The following is a 26,067-nucleotide window of genomic DNA, read 5'->3' as shown; positions in this document are numbered from 1 at the left end:
TCCTATCTTTTTACCTTAATTTTATTCCTTCCTACCAATACAATTATAACCACATATTACCTTGGATTTAGAAGAATACCATAAAGCAGAGATTACCTTGGATTTAGAAGAATACCATAAAGTAGCGATTACCTTGGATTTAGAAGAATACTATGATGCAGCGATTGAGTACCGTGGCATTTAGCATTTCCTTATGGGAAAGGATATGTAACAAGTGAAAGGGACAGGAAACAAACCCTAGACAGGCTGCACATTCTATTAGGTGCTGCATGTGAGGCTTATGTTGCAGGAGAACGATAATATCTGAGAGGGAGGAGAGTTTTTTGCGTTTAGGCAAGCATGTGAGGTTCATGCGGGGGTAGGGCCATAAAATCTGCCATCAAACCTAATTAAGGGTTAGGCATGATTTTTATGGAGAAAGAGAGATCAGACATGGATGAATGTATAGACTACCTGCCACCCAAAAAATAGATTGGTAGAATTTAACAGGTTTCACTCTTTTATCAACCATAACAAAAAAGGGGAAAAACCATCCTTGACAATAGTCTTGCTCTAAGCAATTAACCAAAACATGCAAAATTGGTTCCGGGATTCACTAAAATAGAGAGACTGAATAGAAGCATCCAGACAAGAAAACTAGTAACTGAATCGACAAGGAACTGAAAAAGAGGTGGCATAAAATGAATTCAATCCTCATCCTCCTCATCTCCATCTCCACCTGCAGCCTTCTTGGCAGCAGCCTTCTGGTTCTTTCGCTTCACTCTTCCTGGGCGACCACCTCCAAGGGGACTTGTGAGGGAGAAATCGATATGCTTCTGAGAGTCCATCCTCACCAAGAATGAGGGTATATTGACCACCTGTCTCCCAACCCTGGCAAGCCAACATTCAGCATTTCCAGAATTAGCCATCATAGAAGAATGCAGAATAGCTTTCCCATTCCTATGATAACCAAGCATAGGATATCTTCATAGAATTACAGGGATCATATAAAATAATCTTGGTACCCTCCACATGGTTATTGTAAATTATCTATGAATAACCAATATCTTGCCCTTGTCTCATGTTGCATACAGCACAAACAAAGCACTTTTTAAAGTGAATATTAGCATAGATTAATATCTCATGGTTTAATGCATCCAAGCTCAAGCAAGAACATCCTTTTTTTTTTTTTTGATAAGTAAAGAGAAATATATTAAACAGAAAGAGGAGACACCAAACTAGTGCCCTCCTGGGATTCAGGGAGTATACAAAAGCACCCCACAGACTCTAAACCAAGAAAGGGGAAAGAACAACCCCTACCTTACTTAGAGCCTAGCCACTCAAAAAAGCTAACAAGAGAACAAGGGCTCAAAACTATAAACACCCTAACCCAAAACCACATATTACATACAAAAGAATGTTTCAGCCTTTGGAGTGAAAGCGCCTCATTCCCAAAAGCCAACAAATTTCTTTCCTTTCATACTGACCAAAATATACATAAGGGGACCATTTGCCACGCCTTTTTACGGGTTTTCCCAAAAGCTCAAGCAAGAACATCTTGAAATTAGGCCTTAAGTTAGCAGCTCTTAAAAGCAAGAGAAAAAGAACTTTGCATACGCAAGAATTTCATGTATTATCATTAACTTTTTATGTTTACTTTAGTGCATACATCTTAAAGCAAGAGCATGCTGACAATAGACTTTACTTCAGAAGCTATTAACAGAAAAAGACATAAAAAGGTATAAATGTAAAATTGCATGGATTGCTCTTAATGATTCTATTTTAGTGGGCCAAAACTTAAGCGATAGCATCTTGAAATAGCCTTCACCTTACCATCTCTTATAAGCAAAAGAGAAGAAACTAATATAACAATTTAACACAGAAGAAAAACGTAATATCACAAAGGATTTAGACATCCTAGGGTGGAGTTGCTTACAGCACAAGTTACAACCAATCAACCACGAGTTCACAGCACACACTACCACAAAATGTCCATGTGGAGAGAGAGAGGGAGAGTTTCCAGCAGATAATGGCAAATATTCACATGTAAAGGTACAAAATAATTGCACTAACGGTAAGTCAGAAGGTAGCCAAAAAAACAGAAAGTACCAATAGTCCACAAGCCAAAAACGATTCCTACAATAGAATTAAGTATAGTAAACAATCAAAAGCGTATTGGTGTCTTGCGTTCTAACTTATCCAGTCAGAACTAATTCATGAATATATCCAGGACTCTGGCAGCTAATCATTTCAAAGCATAGATTCATTCTCCATTCAATTGAAACTAGGATCAGATATTCAAATATTAGGAAGAGAATGAAAGAAAAGCAGAGCTTGCAAGCATCAAGATCAAAAGATTTAAAAAATATTGACCAACTAACCCAATGTTGGGCACAATGTGTTACTTTTTCCCATGTTAACAAATTTATTTGCCCTGAAATTTGGAAAAAGATATCAGGAACTTTGAAGGGTAATGGAATTTGTAATAATTTCTTTAAAAATGAAAAGAGAAATTTTCTTTTCCTCCTTTTTCTGGGGGGTGGGGGAAACTTAAGCATGACAGTGGAAAATAGGAGAATGGAAAACAAGAAAGTAGATCCATGAATGACTAGCATCCATTTACATTACCAAATTTAACTAAGAGTTGTTGTCTTTACCAGCTAAGAATTCAATTAGCAATTAAAGAAAAGGCCAAACAAAAACAAAAAGCAACACCAGTTATTGCATAACAAGATCCACTCAACAATCAAAAGTAACTAAAATCACAAAATGTTATAGCATATCAACTTCAGATTAGTATGACAACCAGAATCTACTTTAGAATTCAGAAACCTAAGCATAACCCCCATTTGATGCAATTAGAAAGTGAGAATGTCATAACAGCTACAAAATTGAGTTCATCAAATGAATCTATGCAGACAATAAATCACAGAAGGATACACTTAGAGCAAGTAAATTGTCAATGTATCATACTTGGCTAGAAATGGTTGTGGATTATACCTGATATGCCTCTGCCGAATGAGGACACGAGCATGGTGAATTGACTTAGCCATACCCGACTTGAACACAAGTGTCTGGAGACGGCGCTCGAGGAAGTTCTCCACAGTCAGGGCCAACACATAATCCAGCTTGTTCTGGCTCTCATCCAAAAGCCCATACCTGTTCATCCTCCTAAGAAGTGCCTCACCCTCAAAGATGCGGCGGGGATTTTTCTCATCGAGAGTGAGAAGCATCCTAGCATTATTACGGATGCGGCTCAGTACATACTGAACCCTCCACAACTCTCTCTTACATCGGAGGCCATACTCTCCTACAAGCTTCAGCTCTGCATCCAGACGCTCCTTCTCGTAGGGACGACGGGGCTTCTTGAATGTCTTCCCATCTAAACCCACCCACAATTAAGCATTTATAGTAAGCAAAATTATAATGAAAAACAACTTGATACCATGAAGCTATGCAAACTAGTAGTGTTTGTTTTTTACTTAATTCTAAATAGAACCTTAATGCTTAATAGTGTTGAATATTAGGTTGTTTGTTTTTGTAGTATTTTATTTCTATTAAGTATTAAAAAGTAAAAAAAACAATATGTTATTTTTTCTATTTAGAAAAAACTACATATTTTGGCTTTTTCTATTTAGTAAAAAGTTTATAATAAGTCATGAAAAAGTAGAAAAACAAACAACCTAAATTCTAAAACTAAATTACTTTCAGCAAAAAGCCAAAAAAACAAACACCACCTTCATAAATCCTAGTAAAACAAAGAGTAAAGATGACAGATTAAGATAATTGAGACAATTAAATTTGTAAGATATTTCAAATACAACAAGTCTAATGACTAGCTTCTGTGAACCCCAACCCCCACCACTTGATCAGTGACATAGGAAAATAATAACGCCTATTAGAAAAGAGAACTGTGGGCAGTGGATCTGAGTTAGAAAAATGAAATGACATGAAGGACCGTCTTCTGAAGACATTATGGAAACCAATTCTGAAAACATTTTCAAAACATGGGTTACTTTTAGAACTATCAAATTGTTATCTTCAAAACATTTTCTAAAATGTGAGCATTTTGACAATTGCAACCGATCCAAAAACAATGGGTTTTTAAACACGATCTCTGAACATGAGCATTCTTGCGGTTTCATTTCCTCTGCCAAACAAGCCCTGAAATTTTGAATGCTAGATTCCACATCACGGAGGACCGGAGAAAACAGAAACCTCAACTCCACCACGCCAAACACAAGAATTTAGCAAAGTTAAACCAAAGCAAAACAAGCGACATATTTAAAAATTTCCTCTCTTTTCTTTAAGTTTCTCAGCAACCAAAGAGTAAAGCAAATAAACTAACATACAATCAAAAGAACTTACACAACTTATATAACAATACCAAAATCATAAATACATTATTCAGAAGATCAAGCTCCCCTTATAAGAGAAATATAAACAAAACAATCAGTACCAACGTTGTTTCAGGGATCATATGCTCAAAGACGAATGTGAAAATGGAGATCAGAATAAACCGAAATCAATATACATAGAGAGATGTGGATCTTACAGTTCCGGTAGAAACTGACGTGAACCATGGTTCCGTCGGCCTCTGCTTGGACACCTGCAAAACGAAGGCAAAATGGGAGAAGACGAAGGTCAGAAACGATGTTTGCTTATATAGGCAAGCCCTAAACCCTAATCGATAGAATTACAACTCTACCCCCGCATATGGGGTCGTTCTTGGGCTGGGCTAATAGATGTTGAAATTATCAGTTGGATTTGGGCTTTTCGTCAAAGCCTACGGATCCGCTTAAGAATAAAATTATTTTTATTATTTGAGTTATATTTTTAAATCATGAAAGAAAAAATGCCATGGCAAGAGGGCAAGACTAATTTATCTTGAAGATAATTTTAACAATTTATCATGATAAATTAAATTTATGCCAATTTTTATAATACATAATAATAAATTGTGTACTTTTTTTAATTAAATAATAAAATTATACAAAATATAATTTTATAAATTTGCTATGGCGATAATTTATGGTTGTTTATATAATATATTTTATTTAATTAAAATATTTTATAAATATATTTATTTATAAGATAATTTTAATAAATTATTATGAAAAATTAATTTTATGATAATTTTATTTAATATACATGTTACTTAGGCCTTGAGGCTAATGTTTTCAAATTTTACAAAAACCTGACAAAAAAAAAAAAGATTTTCTCATGTTTTATTTTAGAGACCATGAAAGTTGACGAGCACAAATTTTGCCAGAGAGCTGACTCGAAACTCAAACTTATGTCCACAAACATTTCAATTATGTCCCAGATTTACATTCACCTGCAATTGGAAGACTATCTCTAGACATTGTCTTAGCATTCAAAGGTTCTATTCCATCGAACCAGTACAAAATCATCCTCATCTTCATACTCTAATTGATTACTGGAACTCCTTGCCTGATGCTACCATGAATCTGGATTTTCCTCCTCAACCTCGGGAATATAGTGTAGAGAAGCTTCATTATCTGGCCTGGTCATGCCGGCTTCAGCTTCTACAGGAATTGTTTCTAAACCTCTGTCAGTATCTTGTGAAACTTCCTTGACACCTTTGATTGAGATAGGATTGGGATACTGATCTGGCTTGAGAACAATCACATCCTTACTTTTTCCTGACTCCATTTCAATGGTAAGTGCTTGCTCCTGGTTGCTGTCTCCTGGAATTTCACCAAGTAAACCATCCCTGGGAATGTTTTCTGCCAGGAGATCTTCAGCAGCTTGCTGGATGTTTGTCTCTGAAAATTCTCCAGCATTTCCCGTGTTCTCGTCAGGGTGGGTTGGTGGAACTTCAATTATATCATCATTCCCAAGCCAATTGTCACACGGGTTATCGCCTGAATCAGGAATATCTGAAGATTGAGGGGTTGACAGAGGGAGGATGGTGCCTTCCTGACCACTTGTGTGTACATTTTCTGAGAAATTGTGGTTGAATCCTTCACCATGGGAGCTGGGTTCTGCACAGGCAATTTCACTGATGGAAAAGAACCCTGTTTGTCCACGATTTTCTAAGGCCAACAGGGCATGGGCACAGAATTCAGCAAGCCTTGTTTCTCTTTCACGTTTCCCTACAGAAGCCATTCACAGGAGGATCAAATGGTAGGTCACAGTAAGCAATATGACCTTTATATGCAACACAGTAAGTTGTCCATTCACTGGAGAATCAAATGGCAGATCACAATAAGCAATATGATGTAAAAATGTAACAAAATAAGTCATTCACAAGAGGATCAAATGGAGGGTCAAGCACGCACTTGCATTAGATACACGTAAAGGCTTTTATCATTCCAAGGGAAACCATCACCATCCTTTCTTTATCACTAAATTGTTCCATGAGATTACGCTCATTATGATCTGCTCTACAGTTTTTTCCTGGTCATTTTGAAATCCAAACTTTCATACAGAGCATCCATGATGGACAAGCAACAACCAAATGGGTCATTCTAAATATCCTGTTACCCAAATATACTCCATTTAGAGCCATATCATGTAGTACCCCGTTCCACCTATCTATACTATTTGGAGATGTAATTTCGAAGACATCTTAAATATCTTTTCCAACTTGCATCATGTCCAATTATTGTAGTTCTGAGGGAGTTTGCAAATATTGTGTTCTAAAAATATACTCCATTTATGACAATCCTCCCTTTTGGGCTGCCCATATGCACTAAAAGACTACCACTTGCCTTAAAAGCTTAAACTATTAGGTAGTGAGAAAATGTATATCAAGCAAGCTAATATTCAATGCTCTACCTCATGTGCAATCTCCTCTTATATGTGGGTTCAAAAAATGGGTGAACAAACCAGCAAAATGAGGTTGAACCCAAAATCTCAAAAAGGCAGAACTCTAATAACAGACCAGCTAAGATAGACAACTACCTATTTTATCATCTACAGCTGTACACCTTGTTTATCTCTTATGCCTTTGGTTATTTTACCATAATATCCACTACCCATCTCAACAGAGATAAAATCTGGCTTTTATAGCATAATCTACAACAACATTGAGGCATTTTTATTCTCTTTATGCAGCCCTTTTGAGGAAAAAAATTGACTATTTTTAACTTAAAAGAGCACAACATTTCACAGATGTATTCAGTTTGAACAGAATGAGAATTCATTGGAATAAAACATAACTATATGCCTAATCATTAAAATTATATCAACATAATTAAAAAGAAAAAATTGCCAGTTTTTAAAACTGATAAAACAACCAAATTACACTTTGTAACTATGTATAAACAGAGAGCCATCAGACAATCTATACATGGTCATTTCAACTCAACTAAAAATTGAAGCCAACAAGCCTTAGATTCCTATTTCTAGTCATCCATTCAATTGTAGCTAAAGCAATAATCCATACAATCATTAAAGAACTGGATTTTCATTTTAACCTTTCTTTTGCTCTCATGACACGTTTAATTAAATTAAGTCACTCCTCCTTAGTATGCGTTCATTAGTCTCCCATGCACACAATCAAACCATAAATGAATTTCCTCATGTTGTCCCCAACTACTACCAACTCAACTTCTCATGATTCATTTCGCAACTTTTTTACCTGTGTCACTGCCCATCTAATCTTAAAATCATCATTGGACTGCATTCAATTCCCCTTTTGGTCGAGGTTCCTTAACATCCAACACTCTATAGTCTATACTATGAAGCAAGTTGTAACAATCATATAGAATTTAAACTTCATTGATAGGTATTCAATGATCAAACTTTTTTATAAGTACTCTATTTAAACATCCCATTCTAATTTTGTGAGGAAAGTCCATCAATAACTCATCAATTTTGGATATAGCCATCAATTTTTACTATTTCCAAGTTCCTAATCCTGGTTTTAACAAAATTAAATTCCACATTATATCTTAATCCAGCTTATTTTAAGATCAATTAATAGATTTTTTATTTTTAAGGGGTGTAATATTGTGGAAGAATAGAATTAGGGAAGTTGTGATTTTGAAGAGAGAATTAGGCAATCCTATGATCAAAGGGATCTGTTATAATAAAGTTGGGAAAGTTCCTAATTTAGATGCTAGGATTTTTGTATATATATGCAGGTCTACGTACAGAAAATTATTAGGGAAAAAATTGTTTACCTTGTATTTCTTCCATCTCTCATCTTCTACATGACATCATAGCCTTAGGCTCATAAACCTGGGAATCAAGGAGAGACCATTCTCGGCCTTCATTGCCAAGTTTGATGATCAAAATTTGACCTTCATTGTTGACCTTTAAGGGTGTCTCACTCGTCTGAATCACACGATTGTTGTTGGGATTGTCACTCTCGTCAAGATCACAAACTCATCACGAAAGGAACAAAAAGCCCCAAATCATGAACTCATCACAAAGATGGCACAGTTAGTACACAGTCGCCACTTGCCATTGTGCTTTCTGAATCGCCCTACTATTGGAAGCACAAAGCGCACCACAAACATCTCATCCTCATGCCTTGTCTCCACCTCGCACTATCATCATCTTCTTCTCACGTTGTAGTCATTTTCTTCTTGCATTGTTGTCACGCCACTGCTGGAAAAGTTGAGTCGCCATCTTCATTGAGATCGTCTCAGCCTCTCACTACCATTCTCGCGACTGTCATTGCAGGTATAGATCATGAACCCATCACGATAGTAGTTGAAGGCCACCGTTGTTTTGCACCGCCTATTTAAATGAAGCTTGGGACTAGTACTTGAAGCATACATAGATGTAGATTATGCTAGATCTGTGGTTGATAGAAGATCAACTACTGGGTATTGAACCTTTCTTAGTGGGAATCTAGCGACATGGGGAAGTAACAAATAGAGTTTGGTAGCAAAGTCGAGTGCAGAAGCAGAATTTCAAGCAATGGCCTACAAAGTTTGTGAACCACTATGGTTGAAGATTATTTTAGAGGATTTGAAGATTAAATGGGATGGGCCAATGAGATTTTACCACAACAATAAATCTGCAATTAGTATTGCACATAATATAGTACAACACGATCGACTGAAACACAGAAATTGACAAACAAATCAAGGAGAAATTAGATGGTGGATTAATCTGTACTCCTTATGTATCTCTTGACCGTCAATTTGAAAATATATTCACAAAAGGTTTAAGTAGTACAAAGTTTCAAGCAAATGTATCCAAGTTGGGAATGGAAAACATCTATTCACCAGCTTAAGGGAGAGTGTGGAAGAATAGAATTAGGGAAGTTGTGATTTTGAAGAGAGAATTAGACAATCCTGTGATCAAAGGGATTTGTTGTAATTGAGTTAAGAAAGTTCCTAATTTAGATGTTAGGATTTTTGTGTATATATGTGAGTCTATGTACAGAAAATTATTAAGGAAAAAATTGTTTACCTTGTCTTCCTTCCATCTCTCGTCTTCTACAAATATTTCTCTTCCCCAGATGTTGAAAAAGGGAATATAAATTAAAACTCCTGATCAGTTGAACTTTATACCTTTTTGCTCATGGATTTTAGAATAAATAAAAACAGGAAATGATCTAAAAATTGCAAAATATGTGTACCTTTGCGGAAAAGCTCAAGTCCCTTGGCGAGATGACAAGGCCAAAGACGAACTGGGAGAAGGAGACATGCTAAAAGTGCCCTTAATGCTGCAATCTGAAGATCTACCGAATTACATTGAAACATTGCTGCAAATACCTTGTCTTCTTCATTGTCCAATTCTCCATCAAAAGCATTTGTTGCTACATTTATCAGGAGCAGTTCGATGTTTGATTGTAGACAGTTGGATCTCATAGCACCACCCTATGACATCATATACACATATTATAACTTCGATTGCATGGAAAGATTAAAAGAATGATATATTGTAAAGTTGTTTTCCTGTAAATCAAGAATGCAAATAATGCTACATTAGAAATTAAAATAAATTTCTAAATATTGGCCAGTGTTAGTAACTCTGGGCAACGGGTGACTGAAATCCTAAAAAAGTGGGCATCACCTGCTCTGTTATAAGTTAAAAGAACTGTTCTAGAGATTGAAGTTTAAAGGTATTCAAAGTAAGCTACTAGCAATTGTTCATTCTACTCTTTTGTATCATTCTGGTTTGAAATTGCCCCAAATCCAAATTGTCATCACAATATAAGGTACTCAATATGTAGACCAGGAGTACAGATTAGACAAGACAAATTCCATATGGCTGTGAAAGAGCCAAGCACAAAAATAATAATGATCTTCACCAACTTAGCCTGATTCTTAACAATCTAGTTTAGTTAAATCCTAAACCAATCTAGACTAAGCTCAGCCTTGCTGAAAACATACTTGTCTGTTCCATAAAATGCAAGATACATGCTAAGGAAGATACATATTGTATAACATGATGTGCACCGAAAATGACACATATCATATCACATGCAGTTATTCATTACATCAGATAATACTATGTAAAATGCACAATGCATCTTATAAAGTTGTCTTGTTTTTTAGTGTTATACTTACATTTTATTTTATAGGTAATGAAGTCTATATATTAAAAGGAGGCGCCAAAAGAGCAACCCAAAATATACAGGAAATATACACTAATTTCCAAAAGGTACAACCAATAAGTGTTATACATACATGGTATGTTATTTATATTACTTTTACTATTCACAATATATACATTGCTTGCATCATAAAACTATTTGGGCATTTTCTACATTGGTATTTAAAATTTATTTAATAATAATAGCAATAAAAATAAAAATAATGGTAACAATTGTAATAATGATAATGATGGCCATGGAAACAACAAAGCTATTATGATAGAAAGTATATGTACCCCAATATTTATATAAGGACCACATAAACACAAGTTTTGGCAATTCTTTTCCAATATACTCAACTATTGTTTCTTAGGTTAAGGGTGGGAAAGAAAATGGGTGTTTTTTTTTAACAGGGTCATTCTTACTAAGATCCTTCCACATTCACTTGATGGAGGTTGGAGATGTTTGCTTCCCCAAACGGATATCTCCATTTCCCCTTTAATATGATTTTCTTTGTTTAGAAGGTAGTAATTGATAAAGTCTTTAGTAAAGAACTTGTATTCTAGAAAGTGAATCATTCCCAACCGGCATGTGTTGAGCTAGTCAAATTCGAAGCTAGCTTACTATTTATCCATTCATTATTCATATTCTTCCTACATTTAGAAAAGATTCTCGGGCAGGTTTGGATTGGATTGCGAATCCTTTTGTGACATGTTTTAGATAATTGAATAGGGACTAGGAATAGGAAATGCATTCTTTAGTTATATATAATAATTTTACTATTCACAATATTCACATTGCTTGCATAGCAAACTATTTAGGCATTTTCTAATTGTTATTTAAATTTTATTCAATAACAATAGCAATGAAAATAAAAGTAATGATAACAATTGTAATAGTGATAATGATGGCCATGGATACGACAAAGCTATTATGATAGAAAGAATATACACCCTAATTATCTAGGTATCACATAAACATGAAAGTTTTGGCAATGCTTTTCCAATATTCTCAACTATTGTTCCTTGGGTTAAGGGTAAGAAGCATATTGGGTGAATTTTTTTTTTAACAGGGCCATTCTTACTAAGATCTTTCCACATTCACTTTATAGAGGTTGGCAATATTTGCTTCCCCAAATGGACATCTCCATTTCCCCTTTAATATGATTTTCTTCATTTGGTAGGTAGTAATTGATAAATTATATACTGAAGAACTTGTATTCTAGTAAGGGGATCATTCCCAGCTGGCATGCATTGAGCTGTTCAAATTTGAAGCTAGCTTACTAATTACCCATCCATTGTTCATTTTCTTCCTATATTTAGAGAAGATTATTGGGCAGGTTTGGATTGGATTGCTAATCTTTTTACGATATGTTTTGAATATTGGAATAGGGACTAGGAATAAAAAATGCATTCATTACTACATTTTGATCGCTTTTTAGAAATGAGAATAGGAATCAAATATTTATTCTCATGGAAAACAAACCTACTCTTGCCAAGATTTTGGTTCCTCTCTTCCACATGGCAATGTGATTGAGCTCCACTCCTGTCCTATTTCTATTTCTATTCCAGCATACTAAACGCACACTTCTAGAAGATTAGGATGGCCACATTGTTCTTGTTTAGCATCCTTATGAGCTTGCATACCAACAATCTAAAAGTTGTCATCTTGGGTCAGTCCAGGAAAATAGGAAATCATAATGTAGTATGTGATTTTTGATGGAGCTTGCTTTGTGGCTGTCACACTTCTTAGTCTCCTTTTCTTCTTTTGCTAATCATCTATTCATAGAACACTTATTTATGAGGAGCAATTTGATTCATGTTTTTAAGGAAAGAAGAAATTTTCATGTGAGAACTCAAAATTTAGGCTCCAGTTGCAAAGTTAGATCAAGAAAAACATATAAATAGGGTGGAAATGAGCAAAAAACACTCAAAAAGACAAAAATGAGCAAGTTAAAACCTTCCCTATATAGTTTAAAATAATGTACCATAAATCACTAATATCCTAGAGATCTATGTACCCAAACTTAAAAGCCTAACCATATATGGTTCAAAGTAGTAAGCATGTTCCATGTACTCATCCCTGATTCACATAGCTCAATGATTCCAATCTCCATAATGTTGGTCTAAAACTTTCATGTTTTTGCTCCAATGAGAGAACATGCAAATATGTTCTTTCATTTTCAAGCCTTCATGCTTTCTTTGTCGAAGAGAGAGTGCAAAGGATATCTTTTTAAAATTCATCTTCTTTCATTATGTCCTATTTGGGCTTCATAAACAACAATAACATGTATGTTATCTTTAATGCACATCCTAACAAATTTCAACCTTTATTAAAACTTTAATTCTATTACTAAAGTCATTAGAATTTCAAAAACAAGAAAATATCTTGCCGACAATGAAACATATCTCTTGTGGCTAGGTGGAGTTTGTTTGTTTGTTTGTTTTTTAATTCCCATAGCACAACTTTGTAAGAGATATGTTTCATCACGAATGTCTAATCTTGGGCGATCCAACATCATGTTCTCTCTTAATAATTTTGTTGATTTAGATAGAGATTTATTTGCTTAATGCACATCCACAAGGGTTATATTTCATTGCAAACATTGAACTTGGGCCATAAAAATCAAAGCTTCTACGAGACAATCCATTACTACAGATTTTTATCTCCTAAGCAAACCCTATAAGAGATACCTTCCACATGAGATATATTCCATCTTCAACGTTAATCTTAGATTATAAAACATCTTAACTCTAAAGAAATAATCTTCCAGTGAAAAACCTTGTTTCCTTGACATAACTTTGAACGAGATATGTTCCATCATGAATGTTGATCTTGGACAATAAATGTCAAATCTTTACACTGATCTTAGATCATAAAACTTCAAATCTTCCATGTTGACCTTGGATCATAAAACATCAAATCCTCTATACTGATCTTGGAAGAAAAAGCATCAAATCCACTCTTGATAATTTCTCCAAGTTACATTGAGATTTGAATTCCTTAATACACCCTTATAAAAGATACTTTCTATGTGAACCTTGATTTTAGACCATAAAACCTTAAAGCATTAATGCAATAATCCTTCAGTGAGAAGACTAGCCCAATGATCAACATTTGAAATGTACCAAAGTATAAGATTCTTTATGCTACCTTGTCTTGGACAAAATGAAAATTAATTTTGATCTCTTTGGTTGGGGAGTAAGAAATAGGATTAGATGCCATGCAAGTAGTACCCACGTTATCACACCAAATCAAGGGTGGTTTTGGAAGAAAAGGGACCGTATTTTTGTAATAAAGATTAAATCTAATTAGTCCCATGGTTATTGAAATTGCTTAATGCTAAATCTTGGCAGAAGAACGAGCAATCCACTTGTAGACTTGTAGTCATCTAGACATCCAACCCAATTAATGGTAGAAAAGACAACAAAGGGACATGGATAAGCATTAAACACAAGGCTAATGTTCAAGTGTGCTTCAAATAATGCAAAATTCACTTCATACTACTCTAACGAGTAAATGTTGAAATGTGCATGAATTGGGCAATTTAGTCTAAGAAAGCCATGATAGAGTAAGATATTACTAGGCACAAACAATATTTTATTTTTTGAGTATGTAACATCTTTTGTCTTTGTTTTTCTTAGTGTTTAACTTGGAACCCTAAGCCCTTGCCACTTAAGTCAAACCCCGTGAAAAGGGATGACTAAAATAAATAATTATTACAAAAGATGAAGTTACAATGTTGTGGTCAAAGGTTTTGCACCAACCATGTTGCATTGTTAAAGAAGACCAAAAATGATTTTTGTTGATTAGGAAATAATTCAGAATTAGAATAAGAAAAAAGAAGGCATCCCAACTCTGAAGATCCTTTAACGCAAAGACAAGAGAGTGAAAACATTAATAACTTAAAGAAGGGTCATAAAGTCATCCCAATGGAATAGAGACTTCTCCATTTATTGATCCTTGTTGAGCAACAAATTTTCCTAAAAACTTACGCTAATAGGATTTGAGTTCATAATGTACATCATGCTCTCTAACACACTCCCTCATGCGTAGCCTCCATTTTAGGCGTACATGTGGAACTTATAAATTGAGAAATAAACATAAAGTGGTAAGGATCAACACTTGACCTCCCACCAATTGAGACTTTGAGACCATGTTGAAAAACCAATTTTCCTAAAAGCTTAACTTTACAAGATTTAGGTCCACAATGTATATCATGTTCTTCAAAAATCCTTGTCTTATTATCCTTTCACTAAGAGTCCTATAGGCACTAACCAAGCAACATCTACAAAAAAAATTCACTCAATTGTTGAGTGAGACTTCCTAATTTGTTGACCCTTGATTTAAATAAAAGGGACAAAAACTATGAAAGAAATTACTCTCAATATGAGATTTGTTAATAACATATTATGATGAATAGAGATACCTTAGAGATATTATTTAATAAAAAATTCGTTATTTTGGAATGTGAAACAAAAAAGACACAATATGAGAAATTAGAGAACATCGACCATCACTATCAAATATTTGACATTGACCACAATATTTAGAGTAGCAAGATCAAGTTATCTATAGCAAATTGATTGTTAGATTCCAAATAAAGTATGTGGAAGGATTAAAAGAGAAGTAACCGAAGGGTGCATAATTATAGCATTAAAAGGAGCTTCTTAAGAACAAGTTGGTTAGTGGGATGGAACTAATTGGCGAATGAAGGAGAACCATTTTTATAATCCAAAGAACAATTGTGATTGTTTTGCTAACGCTAATGATCAGGTGAGCCATTTTTTGAACATAAAAGAAAATTGAAATATCTAATCCAACATGGTCCCAGAGTTTGCAAATTGGTAGATATTTATAGAATCTGCAAGATAAGCATCATGTCTAAGGAGTGCAAATTAGAAGTACAAAAATGCATGCAGAAGTCGTAGAGTCACAATGGTCAAACCAAGGCCGCATAAGGTATCAATAACAGTACCACGAGTCCTCTTCACTGATCAATAGCTTCAACCTTCAAGATTCTGCAACAAAAAGAACATATTGAAGACACTCGCTTATAGTTCAAATGTCCTTTTTAAGTTGGGAAAGAAGGTCCTTTAAATACATGATTTGAATCGAAAAAGTTGGTAAGACTATCCAACAAGAAGAGTTTGTGCTTCATGACTCATGGGTGCGAGAAGCAACAGGAGAGAGTTCCTCCAAATAGAAAGTAAATGATTCAGATGACGATTAGTTGATCCTGACAATACGAGGAATAAGACTTGAAGTAGAAACCAACGGAATGGGAGAGTAAGGTCTCATCAACATAACCAAGATGCTTAAAGCCTTTAAGAAGATGAGAAATAAGGCATGCCAAGCATATAGTTTAATGGAGTGAGTTTGAATGGAGTTGAGGAGAAACAATAAGGCTAAAAAAAATGTGTGTAAAAGCCATAATGGTAACGTTGACTCTTGGAGTTCCAAGGGAGGTTTTAATACCATGCAAAGGTTGTAGCATCATGACATTTTCATCAACCAATACATTATAAACAAGTAAAAACATACAAATATGAGGAATAAGACTTGAAGTAGAAACCAACAGAGTGGGAAAATAAGGTCTCATCAACATAACCAAAGGAATTGAAGTAGAAACCAACAGAGCAGGAGAATAAGGTCTCATCAACATAACCAAAGTTGTAGCATCATGACATTTTCATCAACCAATATATTATAAACAAGTAAAAACATACAATTGTAATGTAGAGAATCAAGGATTAACTAGGAAACTATTAGAGAGGTTACTAAAGTAAGAATCCATTCAAAACAGAAGCTTTGAATATCTCTCTAGATAACCCTATTGAGTAAAATGGAGATTTGATTTCCTCTAAAAGTTGATCATAACATCAAAGAGCAAAACCAACAAGAGTAAATCAATCACCTTGCTTGCATTCAAGGAGGTAACCAGCAACGAGTGCTAGGAGAAAATGTATAACAAAAGTGAAAATAAAAGGGAATACTTGAGGGTCAAAGAACTAACTATCGGCTTGATGCTACCAACTCCAATCAAATGAATGATATTTCCTTTCCTACCTAGAGAATACAAAGTTGAAGCTTTCTGCAATCTAAGGGTAAGGGTGTCTTTGGAAATTGTTATTGAAAATAGATTTTTGTTCGTTAGAACCAAAAACGATTTTCTAACTTGGTGAACACGTTTAACAAACTTTTGATGGAAAAACAGCTTTTTGAGAATTTATTCTAAAATAACTTGTTTTTAGAACAAGTTTGAGGTGTTCTCAATTGTTTTTTGTAGAGTGTTCTGAACAATAATTAAAAATATTGAGAATACTTTTAGGAACTGTTGCATTATAGATAAGTGTATGGTACCTCCATAAAGAATAATCTAAAGAAACTATTTTTCATATTTGAGTTCCCAAATAGAATTTTGTTCCTAGAAGCAATCAATAACTGTTTTTGATATTTTTTTCAAAATGTTGCCAAACAAGCCCTAAGTCACCCAAGCTCTACTTAAACTATACTGAAATCACTTATTATATGTCCAACTGAAATGAGAATGAGCCCATTGGAATGAAGAAGCTCAATTTAAATCAGTGGTTAACCAAACAAAATGTAGCAGAAAAGTTAAGCAAGGAGCAGCTCAAGTTGACTCATTTAGAACCTGACACTCTAATACATCCTCAGTGTTTAGCCTCCTGTCAAAAATGCTTTCACTTCCACCAGAAGAAAATTCAAAACCCACATATATAGTTACACAGTAAACTCATTTCCTGAACAGTCTATCTTCCTGCAATCCCTGAAATTCTTCTTTTTATGTAAGCCATTCATATAAATTTTTTTTCCTCTCCTTTAAAAGTCCAACAATGCAAGCCAAAAAGGGCAAGAATGTGATGCTCACTAATACTTAACATGCTGTCTCACTGCATCCCTTTCTCACATGTGGGTTGGACAAATGGGGAAAAAACAAATAAAGAGGTTCAAACTCAATATTGCCAGAAATTTAATTTCTGATATCATGTTAAACTACCCCCTGCCCTAAAATAGTAACTATGTAAGGAATTAGCCAGCTATGTAAATCAAGCTCACTAATGCTTAACTTGTTGGCACAACATTCTTCATACATGCAGAAAAGACTTACCACAGTGAGAAGAGTTTCCAATGCCTCTAGTGCAGCAATCTTCAAAGGAGTAGGGGAAGTTGAATTGTTTTCAGGTACTTGAACTTCCAAGCCAACCCCTTCTGGATGCTCCTCAAGATTCCTGGTCACATCAACACGCTTCCTTTTCTTACAACTAAGTTGTGGTAATGCTTCAGTAGTGATTTTTGAGTGTGCACTAGATGATTCTGCCCCACTTCCACACCCAATAACATCCAAATCAATAAATGCATTGCTGATAACTTCCTCACCAATATGCAATGCTACACCTGCATGAGATACCATCATGCTAATTAGTATGCTATGTGACCTCATTTTCAGGAATAGGGATAGATAAAGGAGCAAAAAACAAGAAATATTACTCTCAAAGAAAGGCTAGATCAAGCTAAAAACAAGTATAGAAATAATGGCGGGCAAGAAGAGGGAACAAGAAGATCCACATAAAAAGATTTCATGCGAGAGCATATTGTGAAGGAAGTCATGCTGGCACTCAAGTCAAACTATCTTTAAACATCAGATATCGGGCTCAATCCCAGCTTAAATTCCCCACCCCAACAGAACAAAAAAATAAAAAAGATTGAGAATTTCCAGAGGTAAATTTTTAGTTGATGAATTATTATTTACCCAAGTTTCCAGGCAGGATCAATTCCATGTTTCAGCAAATGTGTATATGTAAGGCAGTTTTGGGTAAAAACCAGCATATGGCACAATTTTGGGTATGCTCATTTTGTAAAATAAATGTTCAAATGATTCTTGGTATACTATTTTTGAAATATTGGTGTTTGTATCTCTAATTCTTGAAAATGTAGAGCAGTGTTACAATATTTAGATTGGGAGGACATCATGAACTGAGAGTTCGGAATCAGTTGATGCATACCATGTATGCATAGGTATGAATGCATACATCAGGGATATGCATCAAAAATACAATATTTTCAAATGTTATTGAGGACATCAGGGATATGTATTTTCAAAAATAAAATACAATATTTTATTTTTTTGGTTGCATTTCCCTAGCAGAAACTCATTGATGCTCTATACCTGCACTCAAATGCTAAGCAGTAGCAAAATAAAATAAAATAAAATATATGTTATAGTAGCATTATGAAGTTCTGCATACCTATTCCTTGTGTCAGCAGAAAGATCCTTACGATCATATAGATTTTTACCCTTAGTCCTGGCAATACACATCTCTTGAAATATTCTTTTAAGAGTCCAATGATTTCAGCAGCATGTGGTAATAGTTGACTGCAAAATTAAAATTTAAGCAGAATATAAGCAATTGCATATGTTGAATATACACAGATCCGAAAATAAAGGGAAGAAAACCATTTCTACCAAACATAAAAAGAAGCAATATATATATATATATATATGCACACACACACACACATATGGATGGATGGAAGTCTCTTTATTGCTCATGGAAACAAGGATAAAGCAATTCTGACTCATGTTCTCAGAAGGAGATGACAACTACAAGAAAACCAGTGACTAAATAGAAGAAGAAACTAAATGAATAAATCTATCATTAAAAGAAACAAGGATTAAGAAAGTTGTGAGTGAAAATTATCCAGGAAGACGAGCGATTTCAACAAATGGAGATGACATTAAACACCATAGAGTTGCAAAGCTCAGCTCACTGAATGAACCATTCTGTTATTAAGTGCAGATAAACATTAACGATGGCAAAGGAAAACGACAAAATGTTTAATAGGTCTCCATAAAAGCATCATCTTCATATCAAAATCAACCAAGTGTTACTGAGATCTTATGAAGAATTTTTTGAGTCACCCTTATTTGCTAGCAGTGGTACCTATATAAATATTTATCAACAGTTACTTCCGAATAAAATCCATGGTTGACCCTAAAATGGAGATGAACTCAAAGAACCTAGTAAAGATGCAAGCATTTTTTTAATAGGTAAACAGAAAATATATCAACAAGTGCAATTAAGAAAAGGGGGTACACTAGGAGAATACAAATGGGGGTGCCAATCAAAGTAAAGATATAGACATTGTATTACTTTAGGCTACATTTTGACTTTTCAGCAGTAATATTCTCTACCTTTCACCCCCTTCTGATTTAGGTACATCAGAACATCACATCGAATGACCATCACTATACTATTGTTGGAGCAAAATTGAGCTGTTGCAATCTCAAAAACTTCCAACTTTACTGAAAGAATGTAACCCACAAAATAATAACTGCTTGCCACAACATGGGAAACAAGATAATGACTTTCCAGCCATATAAAGCGATGAATTTTTCAAAGTCAAGCCTAAATTATTCCATGCAGAAAAGCCTAGATTAATTGGACCAAATCTGACAAAGAACTCTAAAAACAGAAACAATTTTTAAGAGGGATATTTGTTCACCATATCCCTCACAAGATTTCTTCCCCCTTCCTATAAATTGCAATATTTTATTGGTTCTTGCATCTAGAACAAGCAAATAATAAAGCTACACGATAAGATATGTTTTGGAGGCAATTTTGTTTCATGACATGTCTACTCCATGGTTTCAAGGTTACCAGTATACAAAAACAAATTGTAAGATTCAAATACATGCTCTCACCCGTCTAGGATCTTAAAATACAAAGAATAAAGACTAACACATATGTTTTAGGACTATACGGTTCACCTGCGAACTCCTCTTATGATTGCTTCAAGGAGATCTAAACTGGCTAAGTGCAAAGCTGGAAGCTCAGAACAAATGAACTCTTGTTGCATAGCAGCCGTGGATGGCAGTGGAGATTGAGACAAAGAGCCATCCACCTTCAACACTCTCTCAACAAGTGCTAATAATGAATTAATTGGAACAGAAACCTGTTGAGCAAAAAAAATGATGTTTGCAAAGAATGCTAATTTAGTTATAATCGTTGGATTTCAATGGAAAACAGATTAAACCTCCCTGTATTTTCACAGAACTAATTTGATTATGTTTCTACTCTTCCCTGAAGTTGATGGGCAGAAAAAAGCAATGAGAGAGTCAAAAAAGTTACCTGAGCAGGATAAGGATTTACAAGCATCATGCAACAACTAAGCATCAGTGTTGGGATTATGTGTAGCAATTGCTTAGATCTTCTCCTTGCCAGATAAAATGCTTCTCTTGACATTTCCTGCTCTCCTAAGGGAGTTGGGATGTCTGTTCCTGATGGAACCATAATTAGTAGCTTCATTAATACAACTAGTTTTCCAGGTAGATGCGAATAGGTGTTGGTTCTCATCTAGCTAGCATCAATATAACCAAGACATTGTAATTAAAAATACCTTCTTCAAGACCTAGGAATGCATCATTCAGGTTATAATTTATTGATGCTAATATTTTTTGAATCATTAACAACCAGCTTTCCTCATCTCCTCTTGACTTTGGAAGTAATGATAAGCACTGAGCACATCTCTGAACATTGAAAACCAACAGAGTTACAAAATAGTCTCAATAAACTACTCCATGCGCATGGATACTGCAATAGTTTAGTGACATGCAACCATGCCAGAGACTGCAATAAGGATATGCTCACCCTTAACACATTAAGGTTGCTTCTCCATGACATTATTTGTGAAACGACAGAAGTTTCAGTCTGCAAAAAGAATTGTGCACTCATTTCAGGACATGTGCATTGGTCAACCAATTTCAAAGAACATCTAGAGGTAAGATAAGAAAAATAGGATAACCAGTTAGCTTCCTCATCAGCAAAAGAGAGCAAAACCAATTTAAATTGTGGTTTCATTTTGCAATAGCATGTAAACTATTTCAAGTAAACCTGGCATTCATCCCATATATGGTGGAAAACAAGGAATAAAATATCAATAATCATATAGAGATTCTCAAGATATGTATCAACTTAAATATTGATCATAGAAGATACTAGCATATGTTAATAGTATTTATTGACATTGATAATATCATTATTGAATTATTTATTGATAAACCTAGATATAGAGATACTGATGAACATATCTACATATCAACAAATATTCAATAGCATACGGGAAAACATGTATCTGTATTAGCAGTATTCTCTTCCCAGTGTCATAGATCTGCATTGTTCATGGTTATAGATATAAAGCATCACATATGTTGCTCCCACTTTTACACAACCCAATGTTTATTAACACAACCAAATCATGCCCATGTTTTTGTTTTCTTAAGTGCTGAAACTAAAAGTTTTACAGATTAATTTATCAATATCATGTAAAATATGTTGTGGCTGAAACGCAAAAAAAAAAATGTTAAAGCAGTGTGTAGTTGGCAGTTCAGGAAGGCAAAGGACAATTAGAACTCACAATCTCATAATCACAATCAACAGATGATGGAAAGAAAGTTAATATGGTGCATAGCAAAGTAGCTGCTGCTTCCTGCACAAGCAATCACATTTAATGAGATGAAACACAAACTTGAGTTGTATAACTTTGAATATTTAGCATAAAGGGTGGATACATAAAAAATGTTAATTCAACTGCAGAAGCAACTAAGTGAAGTGTTAAGAGGTAAGGCAGAAAAGGAGCCACCTTGCCCTACATCTATCCAATGCAACATAGCCCAAAGAGTTGATACCTACACAATGCTACAAACTCAAATATACAAAAATTGACTGTTATCATTCGACCCTAATTAGATAATAGTTAAAAGAGTCCTGTCCCAATTTGTGTCTACATTTAATTTTCACAATGAAAAAGGCTATCCTTCAGCAAATACTATATTTCCTATGTATTGTCCATTTATAGATTCATTTAGTAACTTGTTTCAGACAAAATTATGAACAAGTCATAAAGATCAAGACAACAGTGTGATGAAAAAGTAAAAGGAAGCTTCCAACGATAAGTGTGTGCATGTATGTGCCTAGTCCATACTACAGCTACTAACCAATACAGCCTCCGAGGTATCCTCATTTAAAAGCTTCAAAACTGGCTGAACAAGTTTTGCAGCATAGGATGTCCCATCTTTCTTTGCATTTGAATATCCACCCAACCTAATGCAGGAAGGGATACTAAATTAAAAGGTAATAGAATTGTAAGAGTATTGACAAATAGTAGAGCTAAACATGAAGCTTTAGGAGTGGTAATTTGGAAATGAGATACAATATTTGAACCGCTTAATAGGTAATGCCAAATGACAGAATGAAGAATAGACAAAAAGTTCATTGCAAACCCCATGCACCAGAATATTGATGAGAAATGGAAGCACTGGAGATTAAAGCAATTATGGGGGTTCTAATTAACGACTTAAAAAAATTGAAAACAACGATGTAGAAAAGCTACTGAATGATACAGGGCACAGAAAAGTCATCCTCTCCAGATCAAATTTTATGGAAAACTAGTTCAAAAATCATCTATTTGATCAGCCACTTCCAACTGCATCATAATTCACTACTTTCTTCCTTTTTTTTTTTTTATTCAGAAAGAAAAGTACAAGAAAAAGATCATCTATTTTACATGAGGGGCAGAGGGAAAACCAACCTTGTGAAGAGATCCGATATTGAGATACAACATACCACCTTTAAAGTCTGAGCTTCTGATGATGGCTGCATAACATAAGAAAGCACATAGTATGTTACACTTCAATTCTGTCAAATGATCTTACTTAAGAAACTTAAAAGGTCCAATAACTCTAACCATAAATTTTCAAAAATTACCGAGGAAGTACTTTTCAATGTATAAATGAAAAAGTTGCAATCTCCAAACAGCGAGACTCTCTACAGAACATGTCTCTTGAAGAAAAGTCAATGAAAAAAAAAAGGAAGTATACAGCGTCAGGACACCTCCCACAGAAAAGAAAAAAAAAATCTGTCTTGTAGAGTGAGTTCACCCTTTACTTTGATGCCAGAAGTCACACACATTAGCAGCATGACCATGTGCACCCGTGTCGGTACATTATAGCGTGGGGATCAGTTCTTACCAGATAATGTCCAGTATAAGATACACAGACCACATGTGAATTAACAAGTTCAAAGCAGTTTATCACCCTTCAGACAAAATGGCAAGGCAATAGTTGCTTCTAGCATTTAAGCCAAAACTAAGTTAAACAAATGGAAATTCCTTTCTTTCTTTTGTTGTTTTAAGGAACCTCATTGAAGATATTAGCTCAAACCACCAGAAATCATACATGGGAAAGAATCAAACGGGTTCAAAATCATCAATTGTTAGAATATTCTACACTAGATTGATGCACGATAGACCAGCTTGACCACGGAAAATATAGTAAGTAGCAACACCAAAAACATTGTGACAATGAGTGAAAATCATAATTCAAAGACATTGAAGAAGAAAAAAGTTCACAAAAACTCCCACAAGGCCAGTGAGGCTGCCATCTTGCATAAGTGCTAACTCATTTCTCATTATTTGACTTTGCTGAAACACGGGATTATATTTTAATTCATCCATATGTGTTTTCTCTTCTGTAAAGTAACAATTCTGTAAGATGGATTTGGATAGCAAAAAAGGATTCATCTAGATGGTCCAAGTAGCAAAATGAATCACTTATGTGAATGAAAAAACAGGTGCATGATTAATAATAAAACAGAAAATGAGGTTCAATACACATACATCTAAAAGCGGTATGAGATCATCAAGCCAAAAGGAGTAGGAGGACAAGAATCGGGAGGAGCTGCACTCCTGACAAGTCAGCCCAAGCAAGGAGACTCCTACCCAGCATTTATCAGGCTGCAGCAAAACAACATTACCAATTCAATAACACATTCAACAGATCCTTTACATAATTTTGCATATCAAAATATGGAATTCAAGAATTTGCTTATACCACAATCCGAAGATATAGCAATACTAGTAAAAAATAACCTTGAGGTGCTTCAATACTATTACTTGGTTGGTTGATAAGAAACTTGTAGAGAAAGAATCATGTTTGGGATCCGAGAAAGTTGAAACTCCATTAAACTAAGCCTTAAATACTTTTCTTTTAAGGCTCCACCCATGCACAAAGATATTCAGACATATTTTGGGGAAAACCTGTTATGACTGAACAGAATTTTAGAAGATAATCTCCCTGTACCTGAAATGTATCTTTTCGCGGGAAAATCATTTTTCCAAACACACGGAAGTAAATCTAAAATTTTTTTCGCCTTCTTTCCTTTTCCTCCATGTTTTTCTTTTTAACCAAACGAAATTTTGAGAAAACCAAACACCACCCCACACCCCAACACGTCCTATAAATTTTCTGGGGAAATACTCTATTTCCCGATTTTCAAATCTGAAAATAAAAAATTACTTACTTTACCTAAAAGAAAATACCTGTTTCTTAATTTAAATTTTTTAAAAAAAAAAATAATATTATTTCTTATTTTAAATTTGATAAAAAATTAAAAATCTGAAAAATCTTATTTTAATTTCAGTTAACAAAAATGCTTAAGATTTCTGTGTAAAGAAAATGTTAAAAAGAAAAAAATTGAATCTTCCACACAAATAAAATGTGCTTATATATGTATATATTTAAAAATTATTTTTTTAATTTAGTATGACAGGAAAAGTATTTATATTGATATAATTGAAAATAAGTGGGAAAATCAACTCCAAGGCTGCTCCACGTGAGATTTGGATTTTCTATCAAGTAAAGCGACATAAAATGAGGCCCTACTAATTAAGAAAAATCCTATTTCTTCGCAGTATTAATATTACTAAGTAAATAAAGCAAATTTAATTTTCCGAGTAACCAAACGGAAGAAAACAGTGGTGATGAGTTCAATTAACCATTTCGCAGGTTACGAGAATCAACAAACGCTCGATCCACTCGTCGACGGCGGCGGTCCAGTTCTCGACCACGTCGGAACTGCATTCCTCCGGAAATGCCTCGGAGAGAAGCCGAAAAGTCTTGAGAGTCTCAACCAGGTAGGAAAGCTCGTGTGGGCTCGGAATAGGGTGCCGGAACTCTTCCGGTAGGTAGTCTTTGACCAGAGATCTCAGTAGCCGCGGCTTCAGCCTGATGTCGTACATGTTCTTGATATGACCCATCGCCGATGAACTTCCACAGAAATTAACGAAAAAAAATGGAGTCGGCCAGACGAAAAAGGATTGAGGACGATGAATCAGAGGTGGTTGTGGCTGTGTCGTTTTGCGATGAGGAAGGGATGAGTGGCTGTTACTTTCCACCTACCGCCACCGCTGTTTCGTGGGTGTGCAGCGGATTTGTAACGCTTGCATGGTGGCTCTGTGTCAGAACCCGGAAGACTCGAATATGAAATGCGTATGATTCCTACTCAGCTTTGTCTTCTACCGCCCATTGGTTTAAAAAATAGAAACAGGAAAAATAAAAATAAATAAAGAAAAAAAGGAAAAAAATTATGTAAATTAAAATTAAAGCTATTTTTTTCGAATATTATTATTATTTATTATTATTTAGTGATATTTAGACTTTTTTTCTCCTGAGTAATTTGGACATGTTTTAATTTTGATATAAA

At 34.6% G+C, this 26,067-nt stretch overlaps 2 protein-coding genes across 2 annotated transcripts; both read right to left on the bottom strand.

Moving 5' to 3' along the window:
• Positions 1 to 459: 459 nt before the first annotated feature.
• LOC117930923 (40S ribosomal protein S9-2) lies at positions 460 to 4,635 on the bottom strand. Its single transcript, XM_034851730.1, has 3 exons — positions 4,535 to 4,635; positions 2,980 to 3,361; positions 460 to 870 (listed from the first exon to the last, which is right to left on the bottom strand). The coding sequence occupies exons 1-3, from the start codon at positions 4,560 to 4,562 to the stop codon at positions 687 to 689; spliced, it is 594 nt and encodes a 197-aa protein (XP_034707621.1). The 5' UTR covers positions 4,563 to 4,635; the 3' UTR covers positions 460 to 686.
• Positions 4,636 to 5,247: 612 nt separating this feature from the next.
• LOC117929626 (proline-, glutamic acid- and leucine-rich protein 1-like) lies at positions 5,248 to 25,876 on the bottom strand. Its single transcript, XM_034849973.1, has 13 exons — positions 25,361 to 25,876; positions 24,203 to 24,319; positions 23,117 to 23,181; positions 22,524 to 22,629; positions 21,944 to 22,015; positions 21,178 to 21,237; positions 20,927 to 21,056; positions 20,659 to 20,807; positions 20,298 to 20,482; positions 18,775 to 18,902; positions 17,637 to 17,923; positions 9,545 to 9,785; positions 5,248 to 6,098 (listed from the first exon to the last, which is right to left on the bottom strand). The coding sequence occupies exons 1-13, from the start codon at positions 25,619 to 25,621 to the stop codon at positions 5,440 to 5,442; spliced, it is 2,460 nt and encodes an 819-aa protein (XP_034705864.1). The 5' UTR covers positions 25,622 to 25,876; the 3' UTR covers positions 5,248 to 5,439.
• Between the last annotated feature and the right edge of the window lie 191 nt (positions 25,877 to 26,067).

This window comes from Vitis riparia, chromosome 14 (genome assembly GCF_004353265.1).
Source record: "Vitis riparia cultivar Riparia Gloire de Montpellier isolate 1030 chromosome 14, EGFV_Vit.rip_1.0, whole genome shotgun sequence".
Lineage (NCBI taxonomy): Eukaryota > Viridiplantae > Streptophyta > Magnoliopsida > Vitales > Vitaceae > Vitis > Vitis riparia.
The sequence above is the reverse complement of the archived record's forward strand: the minus strand, read 5'-3'. Positions and strand labels throughout refer to the sequence as shown.